We start from the raw sequence: 22,408 nt of genomic DNA on the forward strand, positions 1-22,408 counted from the left end.
TCTTCTGCTCCGCCCTAGGTCTCTTTCCCCCGACCAGTGGACGGGCATATATCAGTGGGTACGAAATCTCCCAAGACATGGCTCAGATCCGGAAGAACTTGGGCCTGTGCCCGCAGCATGACGTCTTGTTTGACAACCTGACTGTCGCAGAACACCTGTATTTCTATGCTCAGGTGAGCCGGCAGGTGACAGGATTCATGGGTCGTCGTGGTTATTCCATCACCTACATGCTCAGGTCCCCAGGGCAGCCATGTGAGCCCTTAGCCTCCCAGCAAACTGAACCTGCTCTGAGGAGGCGTTCGCCAATTGCGGGGTGGGTGGGTGTCAGGACGCGAGATCCAGCCTGGGGAGGGACGGAGACAGCACCATTCCAGTGCCAGCTGGACGGGCTGGCCTCCCGTCAGAAGCCGCTGCCAGATCTATGTCCCCTGCTGTGTCAGCTGAAAGGCTTGTCGCGCCAGAAGTGCCCCGAAGAAGTCAAACGCATGCTGCACATCCTCAGTCTGGAGGACAAGCGGGACTCCCGGAGCAGGTTCCTGAGCGGGGGGATGAGACGCAAGCTCTCCATCGGCATTGCCCTCATCGCAGGCTCCAAGGTAGGGGCGGCGGGGCCTGCAGCACAGCAGCCTGGGCCTAGGATGTGGCTCTGCCGTCATCACAAGCCCTTTCCTCTGCCCTCCAGGTGCTGATGCTGGACGAGCCCACCTCGGGCATGGACGCCATCTCCAGGAGGGCCATCTGGGACCTTCTTCAGCAGCACAAAAGTGACCGCACCATCCTGCTGACCACCCACTTCATGGATGAGGCCGACCTGCTGGGGGACCGCATCGCCATCATGGCCAAGGGGGAGCTGCAGTGCTGCGGGTCATCTCTGTTCCTGAAGCAGAAATATGGTGAGTGGCCGCAGGCAAGCAGCGGGGCAGGCAGCGGAAACTCCATTCTGTGTGGGGTCAGCGTTGCTGGCCCAGTGTGCTGTAGAAAGTATCCACTGTTAGCGTTCCTGAAGGGCCCCTGAGATCGGGCAGAGAGAGGCCTTCTCTAGACATCCTGTTCTGCTACCTGTGGGTAGAGACCCGAGGCCCCAGGCAGAGGGGCCTGTGAGAATGAAGAAGGAATGAAGCAGGTAGTCTTGATTTGGAGCATCATTCAGCCTTGAGCAGTGGACTAGCAGTCAAGTGCCAGGGCCACCAAAAGCAGGGGTGCCGTTGCAGAGACCAAGCCCCCTCGCCAGCGTTGCAGCTCCCAAACAAGTGAGGGGCCCACGGCATTGTCTAGGGCTGATGGGCAGCGCGTGGGGTCAGCCCCATCTTTGCTGTATGAGCATGGCTTCCCATCTCCATCTCGAGGACAACTCATGGTTCAACATGGTCCTGGCACGCCAGGTCACATCCATGTCCCACCAGCAGAAGGAGCCAATACAGAAGACCAGTGCCCCACCCCCAGGACACCCCAGGATTTGTACCCCTCACATCTGTGGCTTCCTCTGGCCAGCACACAGCCCCGAAAGCAGAAGGTGACCTAGTGTGGTCACCATCAGGCGGGGGGACAGCTGTAAGAGAGTGGCCTTTGTCCTTATGTTCTGCTACCGAGAAAGCAGGGAGAAGGGGTCTTGGGACAGTTTGTACCCCAGTATCTGAGATTTGACATCTGAAGTCCAGCTCTGGTTTCACCTCTTTATCACGCTCAACACCCCAGGTCCTCCAGCATCTCTCCCCAGTGGGCGGAGGTGGGGAGGTGAGACCCTCAGGACAGCATTGAGGTGCCCTGAGATGCATCGATTCCAGTTCACTTGCCCCAGCTCTGCAGTCCCTTTCCCAGGAGCCTGACCTGCAGGAGCCCGGGGCCCTGGGTGGGCCAGGAGGAGAGTGGGATGCAGCCTCACTGGGCTCCTGGGTGTACCAGGCGCAGGCTACCACATGACGCTGGTGAAGGAGCCTCACTGCAACCCCGAGGGCATCTCCCGGCTGGTCCACCACCATGTCCCCAACGCCACCCTGGAGAGCAGTGCCGGAGCAGAGCTGTCGTTCATTCTTCCCAAGGAGAGCACACACAGGTACATACATGTCCCAGAGAGCATGCACAGGTACACATCCTAAAGAGAGCATGCACAGGCACGTGTGTGTCCCAGAGCACTCACAGGTACAGATCTGAGAAGGAGGCTCAGGGGGCCTTAAGGGCTCCGTGTGTAGAGTCACCCGCCCTGCACTTGCGTGGCTTGGCCAGGGGCACCTCTTAGCTCCTGGGATGTGATGATTGGTACCCAGTGAATTTGCTTGCTGGGCCCAGAGTGCCAGGCCTCCCTGTGCGTCAGGGCTGTACCCGAGAAGGAGAAGAGTGGCTCATCACAGGGTGCTCGGTGCCCTGGTGCCATCCACACTTGGCACGAGGCTCGCTCCTCACACCGCAGCCACTCGGGGTTAGTGTGCAGCTGTGAACTCGTGTGTCTTCTTGGTCTCAGAATCTGAGTTATGAACACAGCTCTCGTAAGCAAAGCAGACTCCCAGTGTGGAGAGGTAAAAACCAAACTCATAAGTCACATTCAGAAACTTCGGAATAGAAGACTTAAAAGTACATTAATCTTGCTGCAATCCGAATTGAGAAATGTGGTTTTAATCACGGCAGTGTTCTCTGACTCATTTTTTTTTAATTAATTAATTAATTTTTTTTTGGCTGCGTTGGGTCTTGTTGCGCGTGGGCTTTCTCTAGTTGCAGCTAGCAGGGGATATTCTTCGTTGCGGTGCGCGGGCTTCTCATTGCAGCGGCTTCTCTTCTTGCGGGGCATGGGCTCTAGGCATGCGGGCTTCAGTAGTTGTGGCTCGCAGGCTCAGTAGTTGTGGTTTACGGGCTCTAGAGAGCAGGCTCAGTAGTTGTGGTGCACAAGCTTAGTTGCTCTGTGGCATGTGGGATCCTCCTGGACCAGGGCTCGAACCCAGTGTCCTGCATTGGCAGGCAGATTCTTTTTCTTTTTTTTTAAAATTTATTTATTTATTTGTTTTTGGCTGCGTTGGGTCTTCGTTCCTGTGTGCGGGCTTTCTCTAGTTGTGGTGAGTTGGGGCTACTCTTCGTTGCGGTGCATGGGCTTCTCATTACGGTGATTTCTCTTCTTGTGGAGCATGGGCTGTAGGCGCATGGGCTTCAGTAGTTGTGGCTTGAGGGCTCTTGAGCTCAGTAGTTATGGTGCACGGGCTTAGTTGCTCCACGGCATGTGGGATCTTCCCGGACCAGGGCTCGAACCTGTGTCTCCTGCATTGGCAGGCAGATTCTTAACCACTGCGCCACCAGGGAAGACCGGCAGATGGATTCTTAACCACCACGTCACCAGGGGAGTCCTCTCTGGCTTAGTTATAGTATAATTTGTTTTACACCTACTCTGTTATCACACACACACAAATGTGCTAATGCACATCCTTTTAGAAAAATCTTTGTCAAGATCTCCAATGACCCCTTAGAATAGATTCCCAATAGTGGGGTAAGTATTACCAGATTCACTTCTGGAAAGGTGATGTGTTTGACTTCCCCAGCAGCAGCATAGGGGAGTGTCCATTTACTCCACAGTTGCCAACTTTGAGTAAAATTTCTTTTTAATATTTGTGTATCTAATGGGTGAAAATGGCACACACATACATAATTGGCATTTTGTATTTCTCCCATTCCTGCTGGCGGGAGGTTGACCGCTTCCCATGCTTATTGGGCTATAAGCGTCGCTTCTTCTGCGTGTTGCACGTTCACGGCTTATGTATTAACATCAACCATTTGTGTTGCAACTTTTTCTAATTTGTTGCTCCCTTTTAATTTTGTGGGATTTTTTCCCCCTGCAGACGGGATTCATGGGTTATATCTTTTCCTTTGTTATTTCTTCTTAGAAAGTACTTCCCTACCCAATAAATAAAAGAATATTCATCAATTTCTTTTGGTTTGCTTTGTGATTTCATGTAGGTGTATAGGTATCGAAGAGTGCCTTACAGGCCAACATACTCAAAAAATATTATGTGTGGGAATTCCTTGCTGGTCTCGTGGTTAGGATTCAACACTTTCCCTGCTGTGGCCTGGGTTCAGTCCCTGGTCGGGGAACTGAGATCCTGCTAGCTGCGTGGCATGGCCAAAAAAAAAAAAAAAAAAGATTATTAAAAAATGTTACATGGGGGTAGAAAGGGTGCACAGGGGAAGAACAAAGCCTAACTTTTTTTTTTTTGAGAAGGCATCTCAAGGAGCTAACCTTCCTTTGCTCCTCCCCCATACAGCACAGAGGTGATTATTTAGAAACAAATTATCTAGAAAGTCACTGAGAAGTGACTCATCACTCAGGGTCTTTTTTTTCAGGTTTGAAAGTCTTTTTGCTAAACTGGAGAAGAAGCAGAAGGAGCTGGGCATCGCCAGCTTCGGGGCCTCTGTCACCACCATGGAGGAAGTCTTCCTGCGGTCAGTAAACATGCGTCTGCATCTGTCTAGGGCTCAGCCTTGTGGATGGTTTTTCCAAAGTGTGATAATAAAGCAATCCCCTTGATTGTCATCTTGAACACCCATCTGAGGTGGACCTACAGCCCGGGGGGGTGGGCAGCAGGGCAGTGGGCCGGCTGTCAGGGCCCGAGTTCACATCACAGCCCTATATTAACACTTGCACAGATCAGCCAGGTTCCTGACACGCGCAGTGACTCAGACAGCAGAGCAGCCGAGCTCTGATCACTGGAAACTCCACTCCCACGTTGTGAGTGTGTTGGCATCTCCCCTGGGGCCCCTCCCGGGAGCACCTCAGCAGCATCAGGCTGGCCAGGCACCTCTCAGGTCTAGGTAATGATCCCGGAGTGTGTTTCCATCTGTGATGAAGATGTGAAATTTAGCCTTCACCCCTCAGAACTACGGGGTGAGCTCCAGACGGTTAATACATTGGTCAGACATTGCTTGAATACTTTATTTAGCAGATACAGTGCTAAGAACAAAAAATACAAAAATAAATGTGAGAGAGATGTTTTTCCTTGAGGATCGCATACCCTAGAGGAGGCAACAGGATAACTGAATATAAGTACAGTGCCATTTGAGTCGGGTGGCTCCCTGGCTTCGGTGTGGCCCCGACACCAGGCTCTGCCACAGCGCCTGGCAGCCTTACCACCCGCCTGCCCTCCACACACCCGTCTCTGTCTCACCTGTCCCAGTGTTGCCCCTTCTGGAACACACACTTCTGCTCCCTGGTCTCAGAGTGACAGTGAGCGCCCCGAGCCGCAGTGTCCTGTATTGTGACAAGCCCTCCTGGTGCTGCCATCGTGCCCCAAGCCCCATCCTGTCCCTCTGGAAAGCCCAGGTTATAAATGCTGACTTCGATCAGTCTCCCTGGGAGACCGGGAGGCCCCCATGGGCAGGGCCCTGTCTAGTTGTCTCTCTCCTGGACTTTGCTTGGCTGCCATAGCTGGTGTCCTGGAGATACTTATCGATGAATGAGTGAATGAACAAATGAAGTCCCAGCCGATGGAGCAGATGGTGCTCTGCTTTAGTGCCCCTGACAGTCGCCCGCCTTTGCTGCCCCTCTCCCTCCCCGAGGAGCCGAGTTGTGACTGGGTCTCCATGTCTCGACCAGGGTCGGTAAGCTGGTGGACACCAGCATGGACATCCAAGCCATCCAGCTCCCTGCCCTGCAGTACCAGCACGAGAGGCGGGCGAGCGACTGGGCCGTGGACAGCCACCTGTGCGGGACGATGGACCCGACTGACGGCGTTGGCACCCTGATCGAGGAGAACACTGCCGTCAGGCTCAACACCGGGGTGAGACTGCGCGACCCTGAGCACTGCATGCGTTAGAGGCCGTGGGGGCAGGTGTGAGCATAGGGAGGGTCAGCACTCTGGGAAGAGAGCAGATTACAGCTCGTGCTCCCATGGGCTGGCAGACAGAAGGAAAACCCAGAACATTTTAGTTGAGCACCTGTCGTTTCTCGTTGCTCTAACCTGGCCACTCACAAATAAGGGTGAACGCTGCTTATAAGGCTAACAGTGCCCCATGTACCGGGAGCTTAGAGCTTGCCGTGTGCCCAGCACCCAGTGAGACAGAGGGCAGCACCAGTCCCATTTTACAGACAGGAAGCTGAGGCCTGGGCCAAGGTCGAATGGGCAGCACATGGCAGAGCTGGGCTCTGGTCCCTGCCGGCCTGACCTGCACTTAGAGGACAGTCAAGGGCTGAGCGTGGGGAATATAGGCAGTGGGAGGAGGTTTGTCCATCTCCTCTGCTGTGAGGGTGGCCAGAGTCCTCTGACCAGGAGCACGGGGAAAGCAGAGGCCTCGGCTCCCCTCTGGGATAGCAGAGGGTCCCTTAACCTCCTTTGACGGTGGAATAGTGCCTGCCCTGCCGCCACAGCTGATGTGAGACCCCCAGGGCCCAGTTGGGACCTATGGGGATGTGTTCTTGTGGGTCTCCGATGTCATCAACTGGGCCCCAGGAGAAGCCCTGGGACCCCAGGCTCATGTGCAGACCTTGCCTGCTGCTGGAGGGCAGGGTCAGGCACTGGCTCTGTGGTGGTGGTTGTATCACCCTCATCCCCTCTGTCGCAGCTGGCCCTCCACTGCCAGCAGTTCTGGGCCATGTTCCTGAAGAAGGCCGCATACAGCTGGCGGGAGTGGAAGATGGTAGCGGCCCAGGTCCTGGTCCCTCTGACATGCATCACCCTGGCCCTCCTGGCCATCAACTACTCCTCCGAGATCTTCGATGACCCCTTCCTGAAGCTGACCTTGGCCGAGTATGGCAGAACCATCGTGCCCTTTTCGGTTCCTGGGACCTCTCGGCTGGATCAGCAGCTGTCAGAGCATTTGAAAGACATGCTGCAGGCTGAGGACCAGGAACCTCGAGAGGTGCTGGGTAAGGGGTGTCCCCAGGGGGCTTGGGGCTCGAGTTGTGCTGTAAGAGCCTGCTTCTCAACCAAGGCACTGTGGACATTTGGGGTGGTTCTTTGCTTAGCAACATTCCTGGCATCACCCCCACTCCAGACATTGCCAGGTGTCCCCTGGGGGAGAAAATCTTTGCCCTGAGTCAAAGGAAGACAAAAGTCCACGTCTCTAGGGCTAAACTTTGTCCAGGCGGTCATTTACAGAAGTTAGATTCTTCAGGACCATTTACAAATGAAATGTAAAACCTCAGCGATGTTTACATTACCTTTTTTTGTTTGAGAGGCCAGTCACGATATGCCTTATGTGACATGGTGTTTTCTTCCCACATCCTAAAACCGAAACTACCTCGTGTCTCTGGCGATGGCAGTCGGACACTGCCCTGGCTTTAGAGCAGGCATCGCACTCTAGTTAAATGGAATATACTTGAAGTTTTTCACATTTTTCTGCTTCCCTCCCACTTCCTGGCCAGCAGCTTTGAGGTTCAGTACGCTGATTGTCCCAAAATCTTGGCAGGAGTCAGGTTCCTCTTTAGGAAAATGTCGAACGTATCAACAGCCTAGAGCAGGCCGGCACTGCCAGGGGCACCGCTGCCAGGAGGAGCTGCTGCAGCCGGAGTCCCTGTTCGGCCTGCCAGCGATCAGGGCCCTGAGTAGCCCTACTGACAGTGGTGGGCGCCTTGTTTGTCACTCCCATTCCATCCCATCTTGTTTTCTGGCTGTCACTCGGCCTGGCGTGAAGATTTCAGGGCTGTCATGGTGCATGGTGGCTCCAGGGATTTAGAACAGTGCCGTAGATGCCCTGGCCTGGGAGGGTGTGGAAGGCCAGACTGCCTGCTCCCTCATGGAGCGTGGGGACTTTCAGTCCTGAGCACCTTACTGGGGGTGAATTACACTGCACCTAATGCATCTGACCTTTTTCCTTGTGTGCCAAGAGCCACAGCAGACCTTGCCGGGAGCCTCTGTAACTGTCTCCATTAGGATTCACCAACGGGTCCCTGTCCCCTCGCTGACACTGGGGTCCCACAGTGTGGGTGTCATCGCTGTCACTCAGCGACAGCTGAGTGAGAGGCAAGGCGGGAGCAGTGAGTGTGTGGGAGATGCTGGTTCCCTGCAGCCGTGCGGCCAGCTGTGGGCTCGGCAGTGTGTGCTCGTGAGCTAGTGGAACTGAATGCCCCCAAGGTCACTCGTGGGTGGACAGCTGACCCCACCCCCTTCAGAACCCCCACTTGCTGTGTGCCGCAGCTGAGGAGCAAAGTGACGGGCCTGGCATGATTGGGAATCTGTTGCTGCCCTTGGGTTGCAGGAGAATGCCAGGCATATGGGCTGCCCAGAACCCAACTGCCCAGAGAATCTGATGTGAAGTGGGGATTCGCTGGAGCTCATCCGTCTGCCAAGAGAACAGCTCCTTCTCCCAGGGCCTTCTCCCTCAGGCCACTCTTTAAAAACTCTTATTTTGGGCTTCCCTGGTGGCGCAGTGGTTGCGTGTCCGCCTGCCGATGCAGGGGAACCGGGTTCGCGCCCCGGTCTGGGAGGATCCCGCATGCCGCGGAGCGGCTGGGCCCGTGAGCCATGGCCGCTGGGCCTGCGCGTCCAGAGCCTGTGCTCCGCAACGGGAGAGGCCGCAGCAGAGGGAGGCCCGCATACCACCAAAAAAAAAAAAAAAAAAAAACTCTTATTTTTTTATGATTATAAAAGGGTACTTATTCCTTCTATGAAAACTGGAAAAACAGAGACATAGAGGGACAGTCCTATGTCATTGCACCCTTGGAGGTAGCCCCTCAACCCACCCCCGTGGTCCTGAGGGCTGGTCCAAGCCCACCTAGGGCCACCCCTCCCTGCACCTGACTGGGGGCTTCACCCTTCAGGCTGCTCAGAGGTTTCCACAGCTCTGACTTCTGGACCCTCACCCGCTCCTGATCCACCCTTCTTCCTGCCACGTTGACCCTGGTCCAGGTCTGGGCCCTGTATCTCTGAGAGGCCCTTTAGTGTGTGTATGTGTGTGAACGGGGGGTTTGTGGGGGAGAAGGAAGAGCCTGCCCTGCCACTCAGCTCCTGTGGCTATGGGGGTATACCCCCCTAGGCCTGCAGCCCCAGGTCCTGCTGCTCCCACCGCATGGCCCCATGGTCCGTGGACAGCGTGCGGGTGGAAGGTGATGCATCCTTTCTGCTGTTCCTCCGGCCCTTCAGAGCCCCACAGAGCAGGGCCTTGGAGGGGGACGCAGGACACTGCTGACTCTGCCATTGCCCACCCCCAGGTGACCTGGAGGAGTTCCTGATTTTCAGGGCCTCGGTGGAGGGGGGCGGCTTTAACGAGCGGTGCCTGGTGGCGGCATCCTTCAGAGACGTGGGCGAGCGCACGGTGGTCACTGCCCTGTTCAACAACCAGGCATACCACTCGCCGGCCACCGCGCTGGCCATCGTGGACAACCTTCTGTTCAAGCTGCTGTGCGGCCCTCAGGCCTCCATCACCGTCTCCAACTACCCTCAGCCCCGGAGTGCCCTGCAGGCTGCCAAGGATCAGTTCAACGAGTATGTGCACTGTCCCCCCGCCCTCAGGACCCCATCCCCGCATGGTCAGGACCTGGCCCAGCCCAGTCAGGACCCTGCCCCCATCAGGTCAGGACCCCTCACCAGGACTGACCACCTCAGGCACTGCCAGGGACCCCCAAGGGCCACAGCGGTAAAAACAGCATTGTTTCTGCCCTCAGGAATCTCCCAGTTCTTGGCTGGGGACTCCTGCCCCACATCCTTCTCAGCCTTCCACACTCAGTCTTCCCTTGGACAGCAGATATGCTGGTGAGACCACAGCCCCCATACACCCAGGCCCCATGGGAGACTCCTAAGGATTTGGAGGGCCGTGCCCTCTTCCCACATTTGCACCCTGCTCTTGCTGGCCACTGCCCCTGGGGGATCCGAGTGTCTGCTCCTGTCCAGCCTGCAGCACGCAGCTGTTGTGTGTGTTGCTGCCCCTCGGTGGCCTCGAGTCAGGGAGCCCATTGGGCATCTCTGTCCTTAGGGCTGTCACACCATCATGTGTGTGGGACTCTCTCTCTTCCTGGTTGCAGAGTCCCCAGACCTCTGGGGACCGTCCAGAGGAAGCTGGAAAAATCAATTAATTTCAGAACAATCACCCCACCTCAGGGCAGTTAATCAGTGGGGGGCGGTTTCATCCCCACTTCCCGTTTTAGACTGTGCCCTGGCCCTCTAGTGTCTCCCTCCCCCTCTGCTCCCTCCCGTCCCCACCAAGGAAGAAGAGACACAGCGGCGGTCCTCTGTTCTTGCCATGCCGGGGATCAGGCTGAGGAGTCAGGCTTAGTAGGGTGACAGTGGATAAGGAACAGGAGTTTTCGTTTTGTTGTGACAGCTCTAGGAGATATAATCCATCTGCCATACAGTTTACCTGTTCACGGTGTACAACTGAACAGTTTATAGTATATTCAGAGTCATGGAGACATCACTACAATATAATTTTATTGAACGTTTTCATTATCCCTGAAAGAAACCCCGGGACCACTGGCAGTCACTCCCCATTCCTCTTTTCTCCACCTCTAAGCATCCAGGAGTCTGCTTTCTGTCTCCGTGGATTTGCCTGTCCTGGACATTTCACATAGATGGAATTAGATACCACGTGCATGGCCTTTCACGACTGGCTTCTTTCACTCTTGAGGCTCATCCACGTTGTGTTAGCACTTCACTTAGTACATAGCATCCATTTTTCCCAGCACCATTTGTTGAACCTTTCGTGGGGTGGGGTGTTTTAAGCTACAGAATAATGCTGTCAGCGCTGGTTTCTGGAACATTTTGCTGGCACCTGAATGTCCTGCCCACTGAAGAGCGGGGAGACGGCCACCACCCTGATGCTGTGCCCGACAGCGGGTCTGACTGGGGCAGCCAGAGAGAGCGAGATGGAGGTCTCAGATCCATACCTGAGTGTCTGTGGGGAGTGGGTGGCACGGGGACAGATTGAAGGCAACTGGGAGAGTGGCGCTGCCATCATTGGGGATAGGATGTCCAGAGGAGGAGCTGTTCTCAGGGGGATGGAATTTTCCTGGTGCAGAGACCCTGAGGCTCTCATGTTCTCCCTTAAACCCTTTAGTGGCTGGGCCACTGCATCACCTGCTTTGGACAGTAGTGACCCAGCACTTGATACCCCCACCTGCCCGGACATGCTGTGCTATGTCCCTGACCTGTCGGTGCGCCCCTTCCTCACCCCCGCAGGGGCCGGAAGGGATTCGACATCGCCCTCAACTTGCTCTTCGCCATGGCGTTCTTGTCCAGCACGTTCTCCATCCTGGCGGTCAGCGAGAGGGCCGTCCAGGCCAAGCACGTGCAGTTTGTGAGCGGAGTCCACGTGGCTACTTTCTGGCTCTCGGCTCTGCTGTGGGACCTCATGTCCTTCCTCGTCCCCAGTCTGCTACTGCTGGTGAGCTGCATGGTGCTGGGGCCCTTCCCCCACGAGTCCAGGGGGCTTGCCTTGGGGACCCTGCGTGGACTGAAACCAGCTTGGGGTCCATGCTGGCAGCTCAGCCCCCATTGTGGGAGGAGGTTGGAAATGCCCTGGCAGCCCACCTCGCCTGTCTGCACACACCCAGCCTCTGCCCTACTTTGGTGGGTAGGGCCCTGGAGCAGGTGCCCTGGTGGACAGTTCCCTATTTCCTCAGGGAGGATACCAGGAGAGCCACGGAGGTGGGTGGGGGGCAGACACGGCCAGAGGGGCTGATGGGCCTGGGCTCATGCGCCCCCTGAGGGCACGCCGGCCGCCTGTCTGTGCTGCTGCAGGTGGTGTTCAAAGCCTTCGACGTGCACGCCTTCACGCAGGACGGCCACATGGCCGACGCCCTGCTGCTGCTCATGCTCTATGGCTGGGCCATCATCCCCCTCATGTACCTGATGAGCTTCTTTTTCTCGGTGGCGGCCACTGCCTACACGAGGCTGACCATATTCAACATCTTGTCGGGCATCGCCACTTTCCTCGTGGTCACCATCATGCGCATCCCAGGTGGGAGTCAGGAGACCACCTCCCTGCACCCCCATCCCTGCACCCATAGAGCCGCTCAGCCCAATGGGGGAGGCCCAGATGGGGTCACGGGGCAGGCCGGTGGGGCCGCCTGCCAGAGGTGCTGCCCCGGAGGCCTAGTGCCTGATCCCTGGGTGAGGCACAGCTGGCTATGCAGGGAACTCCAGAAACCTGCCCTTCCCGATTGCTCTGTTCTTGGAGGCAGGTGCGGTGTGTCTTCCAGCGCTGACTTGTCTGTGCCTCCTCCCCACAGCGGTCAAGTTAGAAGAACTTTCCAGAACCCTGGACCGCGTGTTCCTGGTGCTGCCCAACCATTGTTTGGGGATGGCGGTCAGCAGCTTCTACGAGAACTACGAGACCAGGAGGTACTGCACCTCCTCCGAGGTGGCAGCCCACTACTGCCGGAAACACAGTGAGTGTCCAGGCCTGTCTCGGGACAGCCTGTCCCCCATCGCAGGCACAAGGGCCACCTTGCATGGTGAAGCCACCAAAATGCAGGAGGTGCTTGGGGCCCCCGTGTGGCAGTGACATACCCTCGGAAGCCCAGTGGGCCCTGCGCCAGCGCATCCTCCACCCTGGGGGCTGGGCGCAGGCACCTCACGGTCCTAGAGAGAGGGTCGTGGGCTGGGACCCCGGAGGGGAGGGGCGCTCAGGGCATGGGCACAGCACCCTGTCCCTTGCTTGCATAGACATCCAGTACCAGGAGAACTTCTATGCATGGAGCGCTCCAGGGGTTGGCAGGTTCGTGACCTCCATGGCCACCTCAGGGTTTGCCTACCTCACCCTGCTCTTCCTCATTGAGACCGATCTGCTGTGGAGGCTGAAGGCCTGCCTGTGTGCCTTCCAGAGGAGGCGGGCGCTGGTGAGTGGCTCCGGGGCCCCCGTCTGGCCTCTGGCTGCTCTGCGTTGGGTGCCCTCCAACCGAAGTTGGGCTTCCTTGGGGCCACCACACAGGGAGGGCCTCAGCACTGGCCACAGCCCGGCTGCGCATCCACTGGCAGCGCTTACAGCCTGGGAGGGGCTGCGGCCTCACTGTCCCCAGGGGCTCTCCATCCCAAGACCCTGAAGCCATGGAGTCGAGGGAGCCTGGGGCCTCAGGGACCTTGGTCTCAGTGGAGGCATGTGGGCTGGGGCGCCCTCATGTTTGTCACATACATTCTCTCCCTAAACAAACAAAACCTGCTGAGACAGTATTGGATGGACAGGAACCCAGGGCTAATTGGGGCTAAGGTATTATGACTTTTCTAAGAAAAGGGGTTTCGTGGTTTTCTCCACGAGTCCTGCACTGTCCTTGTCCCTCAGGTAGTTTGTGTCTCCTCGAGGCAAATGTTAGCCCTTACGGCTGCCCAGCTCTCCTTGTGGGAGGTCTGAGTCGGCACACGTGGGGCTGAGCTGGGGTGAGTAGTTTAGCCCTTCCTCCCATGGGGAAGGACCGCTCTGGCGGGAGCTCACCCTGGTGGTCTTTCTCCGGAACAATTAGACAGAAGTGTACACCCGGACGTCGGTGCTTCCTGAAGACCAGGACGTGGTGGATGAGAGGAACCGCATCCTGGCCCCCAGCCTGGACTCCCTGCTGGACACGCCTCTGATTATCAAGGAGCTCTCCAAGGTGAGGCGGGCCCTCCCTCTGCGGGTCTACCCCCCGGCCCCCCCAGCTGGCTCCCGGCTGTCCCCAGGCCTCCCCACAGCTGTGTTTTCTCCTGGGCACTGTGCAGGTGTATGAGCAGCGGGCGCCTCTCCTCGCCGTGGACAAGGTCTCCCTCGCAGTCCAGAAAGGGGAGTGCTTCGGCCTGCTGGGTTTCAACGGAGCTGGCAAAACCACGACTTTCAAAATGCTGACTGGGGAGGAGACCATTACTTCTGGGGACGCCTTTGTTGGGGGCTACAGCATCAGCTCTGACATCGGGAAGGTGGGTACAACCAGGGAGGCAAGAGGAAGGGCACCCGGGAGGTACGGATGGGGCTTGTCTCTGGCTCATGGTTCATGGACACCAGGACGAGGCAGTGACCACGGCCAGAGGTAAGCAAGTGATGGGGAGGAGACTGAGGAGATTACAACCCCCTTGGCCAGAAGGGACCAGGCCTGGCAGGCGGGCCGAGACCGGGTCCCTCCCGGAGAAGCGGCTTCTCTGGACCTGGACACAGAGTGGCACCAACAGAACTCTGCCCACTGGAAAGAACTCTAGTCTACATGCATAGATTTATAATAATGGTGTTCTGGGCTGTTCCAACCAGGCGTCCCACCAAGAACCAAAAGCAGGATAAAATGTTAATGACAAACCACATGGTTAAGAGCACGTAGGAGCCCAAGGCGTGGTGAAGACCTCCACAATCTGCAAGCCCCAAGAGGCTCCACTGGAGCGCCCCTGCACAGAGGGCGCTGTGGTCCCGGTGACTGGGTTTAGGGACCTTATCGAGTGTATGGGGCAGAAACAAAGGGCCACCCCTCTAGGTTAGGATGAAGCAGGCTACCCTCCTGCTCTGCCTACCCCCGGGGATTGCATGGACAGTTTCCCGTGTGCTGAGCAGGGCAGGGGAAGGAACAGAGAAGATGCCTGTGCCTGGGAATGACTGTATCTCCTGAACTGGCAGCAGGGACTTCCAGGTGGCTCTGCCCCCACACTGCAGCTCACACCCTCTCTGCAGGAAGGCTTTCATCCTAGGCCTCCAAGAGCCCCTCACGTAGTGCTTCAAGGCCTGTGAGCAGTGCACAAGCAAAGCAAACAAAGCAGACAGGGTGCTGTGGCTGGAGCCCATAGACACAAGGGCTCCACGGCAGGACAAGCTCACCACTTTGGATTTGCCATTACCAGACCCAGATTATAAAACAACTGTGTTACTATGTTCAAAGAAATAGACAAGATTGAAATTATATGCAAGGAAGAGGAAACTGTAAATGTGATCTAGGAAATGGAGGCAAGGTGAGCAGTCTGAAATACATTTAATCTGGTTCCAGCAGGAAAGGAAAGAACAGGGGGAAAGGTAGTAACTGCCATGGTCATGGCCAAGAACTTTCCCAGACCAATTAAGAACAGATTCCGGAAGTCTAAGAACCCCAAAGAGGTTAAAGAAAAAGAAACCACATCTCTGAAATCCACAGAAACCAGGCTTGCCTGTCCCCACCAGCTGCCGAACGTGGCTGGAGGTGGAGGCCTGCCATGCGGCATCCTGGCTGTGCTGAACGTAGCCACTTGCTCCAAGACCAGCTGCCATGCCATCTGCCCAGGTGACGCCCCACCCCAAAGGTGTTGCCAGCAAACATCTCTTAATAGAGGAGGAAAAAGAAAGGTCCCAGCACACATTAGATGTTTGTCAAGTGTCTAATGAACGGGTATCTGTCAGCTGTAAAGCATTGCATGGACACGGTCACTTTGTATAATCAATGCATCCTTGCACCCGTCCGCCCCTGTGCTGCCCGGAGTAGACCGGTCTCTGTCCTGTTTCTGACCCCTGGGTGGGGGGCAGTCTGGGTCCCGGTGCCTACCCCGCCACTGAGCCAGCCAAGCTCCTCCAGCAACCCCAACAAAGTGCTGCTCGGCAAACTTTGGCAGTGGGAGGCCGCCAGGGCCTGTGCACTGACTGAGGGACCACCCTAGACAGATCCCCTGAGAGAAACCCTCTGACCTGCTGTCTTCCGGCTGTGCTCCAACCCCAGATGCGGCAGCGGATTGGCTACTGCCCCCAGTTTGATGCCCTGCTGGACCACATGACGGGCCGGGAGACACTGTTCATGTACGCCCGGCTCCGGGGTGTCCCCGAGTGCTACATCGGTGCCTGCGTGGAGAACACGCTGCGGGGCTTGCTCCTGGAGCCGCACGCCAACAAGCTGGTCAGGACGTACAGGTGCGCCTGCGTCCCGGCCCCTGCCCTGCCCCCTGCCTCAGTGACCTCAGGCCTTCCCAGCGTGGAGTCAGGCTCTCCGTTACCATAGAGCTGGGGGCACGCGGGTCAGGGGCTGGAGCTCCCACCCATCATTCCAGGATCAGTGAGGATTTGGCAGCATGGCCCAGGCAGCTCCAGATGAGAGGGGCTGTCCCTCAGGTTCCTGCCACCGGGAGGCACAGCCAGCATCCCGTGTCAGGCCCCCTTAGGTGCAGACAGGTGGTGTTACTGTTCTGTGTGGGGCTGTGGACCGACCCCCTGGGCACAGCTCTCTCTAGGGCTTCCTACTCTATGAGGTAGGCTTTCCAGGCATGCTCACCTCATTCTTCTTCACCTGGGACACTCTGCCATCACTGGGCCTGGTTCTATGCTGGGACCCAGGAAGCCCATGCTAATCATCCGCCTTGCCTTCCCCTGCACCCCCTCTGCCCTAGCGGCGGCAACAAGCGGAAGCTCAGCACCGGCATTGCCCTGCTTGGAGAGCCAGCAGTCATCTTCCTGGACGAGCCGTCCACTGGCATGGACCCCGTGGCCCGGCGCCTGCTCTGGGACACTGTGGCGAGGGCCCGCGAGTCCGGAAAGGCCATCGTCATCACCTCCCACAGGTAAAGCCAGGACCGGGGCTGTAGGAGGGGTGGGCCAGGAGGGGCTGGGTGGACAGAAGACCTGTCAGCATCTGGTGAAGAGTCTGAGGAGAATCCCTAGGCTCTACCATGTGGGCCACATCCTGAGCATGGGAATCAGGAACAGCCTGATCTGGGCATCAGTACTTTCCCATGTGCACAGCTTTTGATGTGGAGGGTGGGCATCAGCATCCCCCAGTGCTATATCAGGCCTCGACTCCCTCTCCCCAGCATGGAGGAGTGTGAGGCCTTGTGCACCCGGCTGGCCATCATGGTGCAGGGTCAGTTCAAGTGCCTGGGAAGCCCACAGCACCTCAAGAGCAAGTTTGGCAGTGGCTACTCCCTACGGGCCAAGATCCGGAGTGACAGGCAGCAGGAGGCCCTGGAAGAGTTCAAGGCATTCGTGGACCTGACTTTCCCAGGTGTGTGCCACTGTGCAGAGGTCGTCTGTGTGTCTGTCTATCCCTGACCCCTGGGACGAGGGCCACGATTCCAGGGGCCTGGGCCGCCCTCCCCTGGCCATCCAGCCCGGCCCTCAGGAGGACACGGTCTCTCCTTTGTGCAGGCAGCGTCCTGGAAGATGAGCACCAAGGGATGGTCCATTACCACCTTCCTGGCAATGACCTCAGCTGGGCGAAGGTGAGCACATACCTGGGCATCAGAGGGAGCACACCTCTGATGTCACCCACTTTCTGGTGTTCTCTCTTTCGGGTGGAAGTCTTATTCAGTGCTGCTGCAACATTCACGTGGATTTCATAGAAAATAAGAATGTTTGAGTTGGAGCCTGGCAATGACCTCAGCTGGGCGAAGGTGAGCTTGGGCCCCACTGGACCTCCAGCAGTTGCTTCTTCTCCAGCCAGCTCTTTTCAAGGAGGAATCATTTTCAGTTTCTGCTCTAACACTCACCCTAATATCTGCTAGGTTTGGGGGTTTATACCTCACATATCTGAGTTGGAAAAAAAATGGTGCAAAAAAGGAGACTGGCCCAGAGAGGTAACACATCTTGCCCAAAGGTCATACTCTGAGCTGGGAAGAGTCAGGAGGAAGCCTGGTGCCAGGGCCTGCTTGCCCCGTGCAGGGGTAGGATCTCTGGCGGTCTTACCACCCTCTATGGCCAGACGAGTCCCAGACCAGCTGAGGAGCCAGGTCCTGCCTTGTTAACAGTGGCTTTTCTGCTTCCAAAGGTGTTTGGTGTTCTGGAGAAGGCCAAGGAGAAGTATGGCATGGACGACTACTCTGTGAGCCAGATCTCGCTGGAGCAGGTCTTCCTGAGCTTCGCCCACCTGCAGCCACCTGTCGAGGACGAGGGGCCGTGAGGAGCCAGGCTCACGGGTGGGCATCTTCTCTCGCTCCGAGTTCACCTCATCCTGCACCTTTATTTCTGATCACTGTTTTCTACAATGGATTCAAGAATCAAGGCACAGTATGGACCGGGTGTGTCGCGCCCTCATGCCAGGAAGCAGCATGGGAATGTCCGCATCTCAGGCATTCTGAAGCCCGCTGTCCAGAACTCAAGATCCCCACCAAGAGCGTGTCAGGCAGTCTGTGTGGGCAGGCTGCAGGGTCTGGGCGGAGAGCTGTCCTGGAAGGGGACTCACTGACCCAGGGGTCAAGAGTACCCAGCCATATCCCTGCGTTCGCACCTGGCATGGAGCTTCCCTGGGGTGAAAGGGGAGGCCTGCAGGACAGTGGGCATCAGGCTCACCAGGCTGCCCAGGATGGACAGAAAGACGCCTGTTGCTGTCCTCAGGAGAGATGCGGCTGAATTAGGTACTGAGGTCTTGGTTTCCAGTGCAGCTGGGTGTCCTGGAGTCCCTCTCCTGAGAGGGTGGACACTGCGCCAGACAGAGCCGGCCCTGAGCCCAGTGTCATCCCACCAGTGTCTTCCACAGTGACCGGTGAGGGGAGGGGGGAGCCACGGGCCAGGAGGCCAGTTGGGGACCACCGTGGGGCTGAGCGGCCACCCATGGAGGGCACACCTAGTGCGTGGTGACTGTCCACAAAATAAAGGCTGGGAGGGAACATGACCGTGGTCTGTAAGTCACGAGGTGGGCCCGCGGGCCCCGTCACCCAGCGCAGTCCCAGCACGAGCCTCCTGTATCAAGTTCCAGATAAAAACAAATGCTCTTTTTTCCTAATACGTAGTCAATTTACAGAACTCGCTGCTGTGGAATAAGCCAAAAATGCAAGTGCACAATCAGGGTAGCTAAATGGCCACCTGAAAGACCCTTCATCCAGGGCGAGGAAAGAGGCATGTAGGGTTGGCAGAGGAGGATGTGGAGCTGGGTGGGCAGGAGGCTTTTGGCTCCAGGGCCACTTGTGGGCTTTACACCATTTTCCAGGAGAGTTTTCTTCAGCATCAGCTCCCTTTGATTAATAAGACACACTCATTTCTTATGGCTTTCTTTTTAACGTTCTTTTTTTAGTGGTTTGAGAGACGGCAAGTTTTATTTATTTATTTATTTATTTATTTATTTATTTATTTGGCTACATTGGGTCTTCGTTGCTGTGCATGGGCTTTCTCTAGTTGCGGCGAGCGGGAGCTACTTTTCATTGCAGTACGCGGGCTTCTCATTGCGGTGGCTTCTCTTGTTGCGGAGCACGGGCTCTAGGCGCACGGGCTTCAGTAGTTGTGGCTCTTGGGCTCTAGAGAGCAGGCTCAGTAGTTATGGCTCAGGGGCTTAGTTGCTCTGTGGCATGTTGGATCTTCCCGGACTAGGGATCGAACCCATGCCCCCTGCACTGGCAGGCGGATTCTTAACCACTGTGCCACCAGGGAAGTCCTCTTATGGCTTTCTAAATTTCTGTGATTTGAATCTCTGTGCCTTTTACATTACCTTAGAATTCATAGGTTTAGAAAAGACTTGTTTTCGTCACTCTGGTTCATTTGGTACGGTTTCAAATTTGCATTTTTATCATTCTCTCAAAGTTTATGAATGTTGCAAAATAGTTTCTAGTAGCTCTTTTATTCCCTTTAAGATTCTTCCAACCATCATCATTTAGTTCCATATTATTAAAAAAATAACAACAACAACTTAGGGGTGGTTGTGGTCCTAAACGTTGCCCAGCAGCAAGCATTTTCTGAGAGGTGGGCTGTGACTTGTCTGCAGGTGTGTGGCTGCTGTAGGTTTGCTGGTCAAGGGAGGAGGGCAGAGGCCAGCATGGCCTGGCCACGTGTCCTCCTGCAGGGCATCCTGGCCTTGTTTTTCAGCCCACGTGTTAAAGATTTAGAAATTTGACATTTTTCCCTTCAATGTCACAAAACAGGGTGTGAGGAAAGGTGCTCAGGACTGAAGGAACAGCGTATCTGAGGCACACGCATGAGATCATATTGCACGGGTCCAGGGAGAGGTGGGTTGGTTGACGGGAGATGAGGTGGAGAGACTGGCAGGATGGAAGCAGGGGCTGTCGTAATCGGAAACCCCTTTTGGAAGACAAGTCAGCAGCCGTGAGAGGATGATGGAGTCACAGCCAAGGCTGCAGCAGTGGGGACAAGATGGGAAGCATATGGCAGTCAGGGGAGAGGAGCCCATGACTGCATCCGCGCGTGGAGCTTGGGCAGTTGCAGGAGAGACAGGAAGGACCCCAGGAGCAGCAGACAGGGGTGCCGCTGTTAGGGTCCACGCAGCACCCCTGGGTCATCTGTGAGGCTGCTGGAAACCCACCATTGGAGCCAAGTGTCCTCAAAGAGCCAGGATTGGGGCCTTAGAAGCCCCCAGCCCTGGTGGTTTGGTTTGAGCTGTGGCACCTCCAAGCCCAGGGGCAGGGCAGGACCCACCAGCTCCCTAACAGGAGAGTCGGCCTACCCCCACCCCTGCCACCTCCTGCTCCATGCCTATTCCACTTTACTCAGATCTCCAGGCCCAGATGATCCCTAGAGATGCTGGCCCCAAACAGCTGCCACATCTGCCAGGGCCAAGGTCCTGCCTTCCCTGCCCTGCACAGTCTGGTCCGGGGCTCCGGACGTCTAGAGACCACGTCAGGGCTGAGAGCGAGGCCTGTGGAAAAGTCCTGCCTGGCCCCACGGTGGCTCAGCTGAGACAGTCAGTGGACACATGGGCTGCCCTACAGCCTGACAGCTGCACCCAGAACCGAGTGCCCTGAGGAAGGAGGACAGCCTCGCGGGGAGGAGGGGAGCCCCTCCTCTGCCTTCACCATGGGGAAGGGCTGCCGGGCAGCAGGTTACAGGAACAGCTCCTGTGGAACAAAGACTCTGCAGTGGCCTTACTGCACACGTCAGAAAACTACACCGCAGTGGTTTACAAAAGACAAGAGTTTATTTCTCTGCCAAGTACAAAGTCCAGAGAAGGCAGTCTAGGCATTCCATCACCAGTGGTCAAGGCCTCAGGGAGCCAGACTCCATCTGCCTGCTCCATCCAGGTGCAGGCCTCCCTCAAGGTCACCTTTCAGGGCCAAGGTGCCAGTGAGACTTCCAGATGGAGTGAGCAGGAAACAGGGTGAGGAGCAGGAGGGCACAGCTGGCCGTCAACGTGCTTCTGCGTCTATGTCATCGTCCAGAATGCAGGCACATGGCTGCACCAGACGAGGGCGCTAGGACATGCAGTCTTATATTTAGCCGGGCACCCCCCCCAAAAAAACCCCAATACCAGGACACAACTGCAGTCTCAACCGTGATTGTAGAGGGCAGGCTGGCCTCCTCAAGAAATTGGTCCCCCCATGCATGCCTTCCTTGTCCACCTGAGCTGGTGAGACCCTGCTTCAGCCAGGAAGACCTGGGTATGGCCGCTCTGTGGCCCTACCCCAGGGTCCAGTTCCCCATCCACCACCCCGCCAACAGAGTGCCCTAGCCCTTTGGCTGCAGGGGCTCAGAAAAGCAAAACACACTGGACAGTTTCTGGGAAAATTCCAATCCCAGACCTTTAGCCTAGGACTTGAGGAGAAGCCAAGGTCACCCAAGTCCCCGGGACCCCCGGCCTAGTCTCACAAAGCAGGCAAGACTGAGGCAGAGAGCCCAGCAAAATGGAGGAGTGAGCCAAGGCCAGCACCTGGAGGGCCAGGCTGGAAGGCAGGTCCGGGGGTGGCCACAAACTGTCTGGGGATGACCACACCCACCAGGTGGAGGAGGAGCTGGCCCTGCCTGCCTGACCTGGACTCACACACCCACATCCCTGCTTGAACTCAGGCCATTCCTTGAACACAGAGGCGGTGACGGCCCATGCCCCAGGGGAGTCAGACTTGACACCTGTGGGGCCAGAGCCTGGGAATGAGGGGGAAAGGTTTCCAAAAGGCTAGCCCGGGGCTAGACTGCCAGCCAGGGCAGCCGATTCCTGCTGCTCCATCTGAGTGACACCCCACGCCAGCTGTTGTTCAGCTCACCTCTGGGGACCAGTGCAATGCTCACAGCATAAGCTAGCAAGGCCCTGTGGGACCCTCATTCCCACACAGATCTGTCAGTGTGAAGGTGAGCACCATCCATGCTCATCCAGACCCTGCTGGCTGTGCTAAGGGCCAGAGCCATACCTGCAGACAGGGACACTCCTGGGTAGACAGCCAGGGCCCACCCGGTTAGTCCAGAGGGGCTAACCTCCACCCACTGCATCAAGGAAAAGACCCACAGGGGTTCCATGAGGTACCTCCAACACCAAAGTCAGGGTTAGGCTGCTCACCCTCAGCTGAGGCCAGCAGGCCGAGTGTGCAACGTCACCCCTCTAGACACAAGGCCCCATTCCCTGAACCCTAGCTCAGGTCTGACCCCAAACCCTGGAATGCGCAAGCTCCCGCAGCCCCTCTCCCATCCCCAGTGGAGGGCAGGGCACCCTAAGGGGGGTTCAGGGTAAAGGTGGGCCTGGAGACTGCTCGAGAAAGGGCACCAGGATGGCAGTCCAGGTCCCCGCAGGCCCCCCAGGAGAGACAGCCAGGAGGCAGCACAGCACTGGGCCCTGGAGTCTCATCTGCACCTGATGGGCACACATGGCCTGGGCTTCAAGCAGGCTGGAAGAGGGGCTGAAGCTGGGGGTAGGGCCCAGGGAGCGGGGGCCCTGCCTTCCTTCTTCAACACA

General features: G+C 56.9%; 1 protein-coding gene across 13 annotated transcripts in view; it reads left to right on the plus strand.

Annotated features, from left to right (window-relative positions):
• Positions 1–19,371, plus strand: part of LOC102980873 (phospholipid-transporting ATPase ABCA3) — a 46,390-nt gene extending 27,019 nt beyond the window's left edge. For 12 of the 13 annotated variants that reach the window (XM_028499258.2, XM_028499257.2, XM_028499261.2 and 9 more), the window contains 18 exons: positions 19–173; positions 441–596; positions 683–893; positions 1,903–2,053; positions 4,321–4,419; positions 5,570–5,753; positions 6,535–6,838; positions 9,122–9,395; positions 11,085–11,289; positions 11,646–11,865; positions 12,137–12,295; positions 12,573–12,745; positions 13,364–13,492; positions 13,599–13,793; positions 15,539–15,726; positions 16,200–16,370; positions 16,620–16,810; positions 17,573–19,371. In XM_028499258.2, the coding sequence (XP_028355059.1) occupies positions 19–173; positions 441–596; positions 683–893; positions 1,903–2,053; positions 4,321–4,419; positions 5,570–5,753; positions 6,535–6,838; positions 9,122–9,395; positions 11,085–11,289; positions 11,646–11,865; positions 12,137–12,295; positions 12,573–12,745; positions 13,364–13,492; positions 13,599–13,793; positions 15,539–15,726; positions 16,200–16,370; positions 16,620–16,810; positions 17,573–18,153 (3,746 nt within the window). In that variant the 3' untranslated portion in view covers positions 18,154–19,371. Of the gene's footprint in view, positions 1–18; positions 174–440; positions 597–682; positions 894–1,902; positions 2,054–4,320; positions 4,420–5,569; positions 5,754–6,534; positions 6,839–9,121; positions 9,396–11,084; positions 11,290–11,645; positions 11,866–12,136; positions 12,296–12,572; positions 12,746–13,363; positions 13,493–13,598; positions 13,794–15,538; positions 15,727–16,199; positions 16,371–16,619; positions 16,811–16,953; positions 17,028–17,572 lie in introns of all 13 variants that reach the window. The other variant, XM_028499266.2, reaches the window with a different exon arrangement.
• The last annotated feature ends 3,037 nt before the right edge of the window (positions 19,372–22,408 follow it).

The sequence above is a fragment of the Physeter macrocephalus genome, chromosome 14 (assembly GCF_002837175.3).
Source record: "Physeter macrocephalus isolate SW-GA chromosome 14, ASM283717v5, whole genome shotgun sequence".
Lineage (NCBI taxonomy): Eukaryota > Metazoa > Chordata > Mammalia > Artiodactyla > Physeteridae > Physeter > Physeter macrocephalus.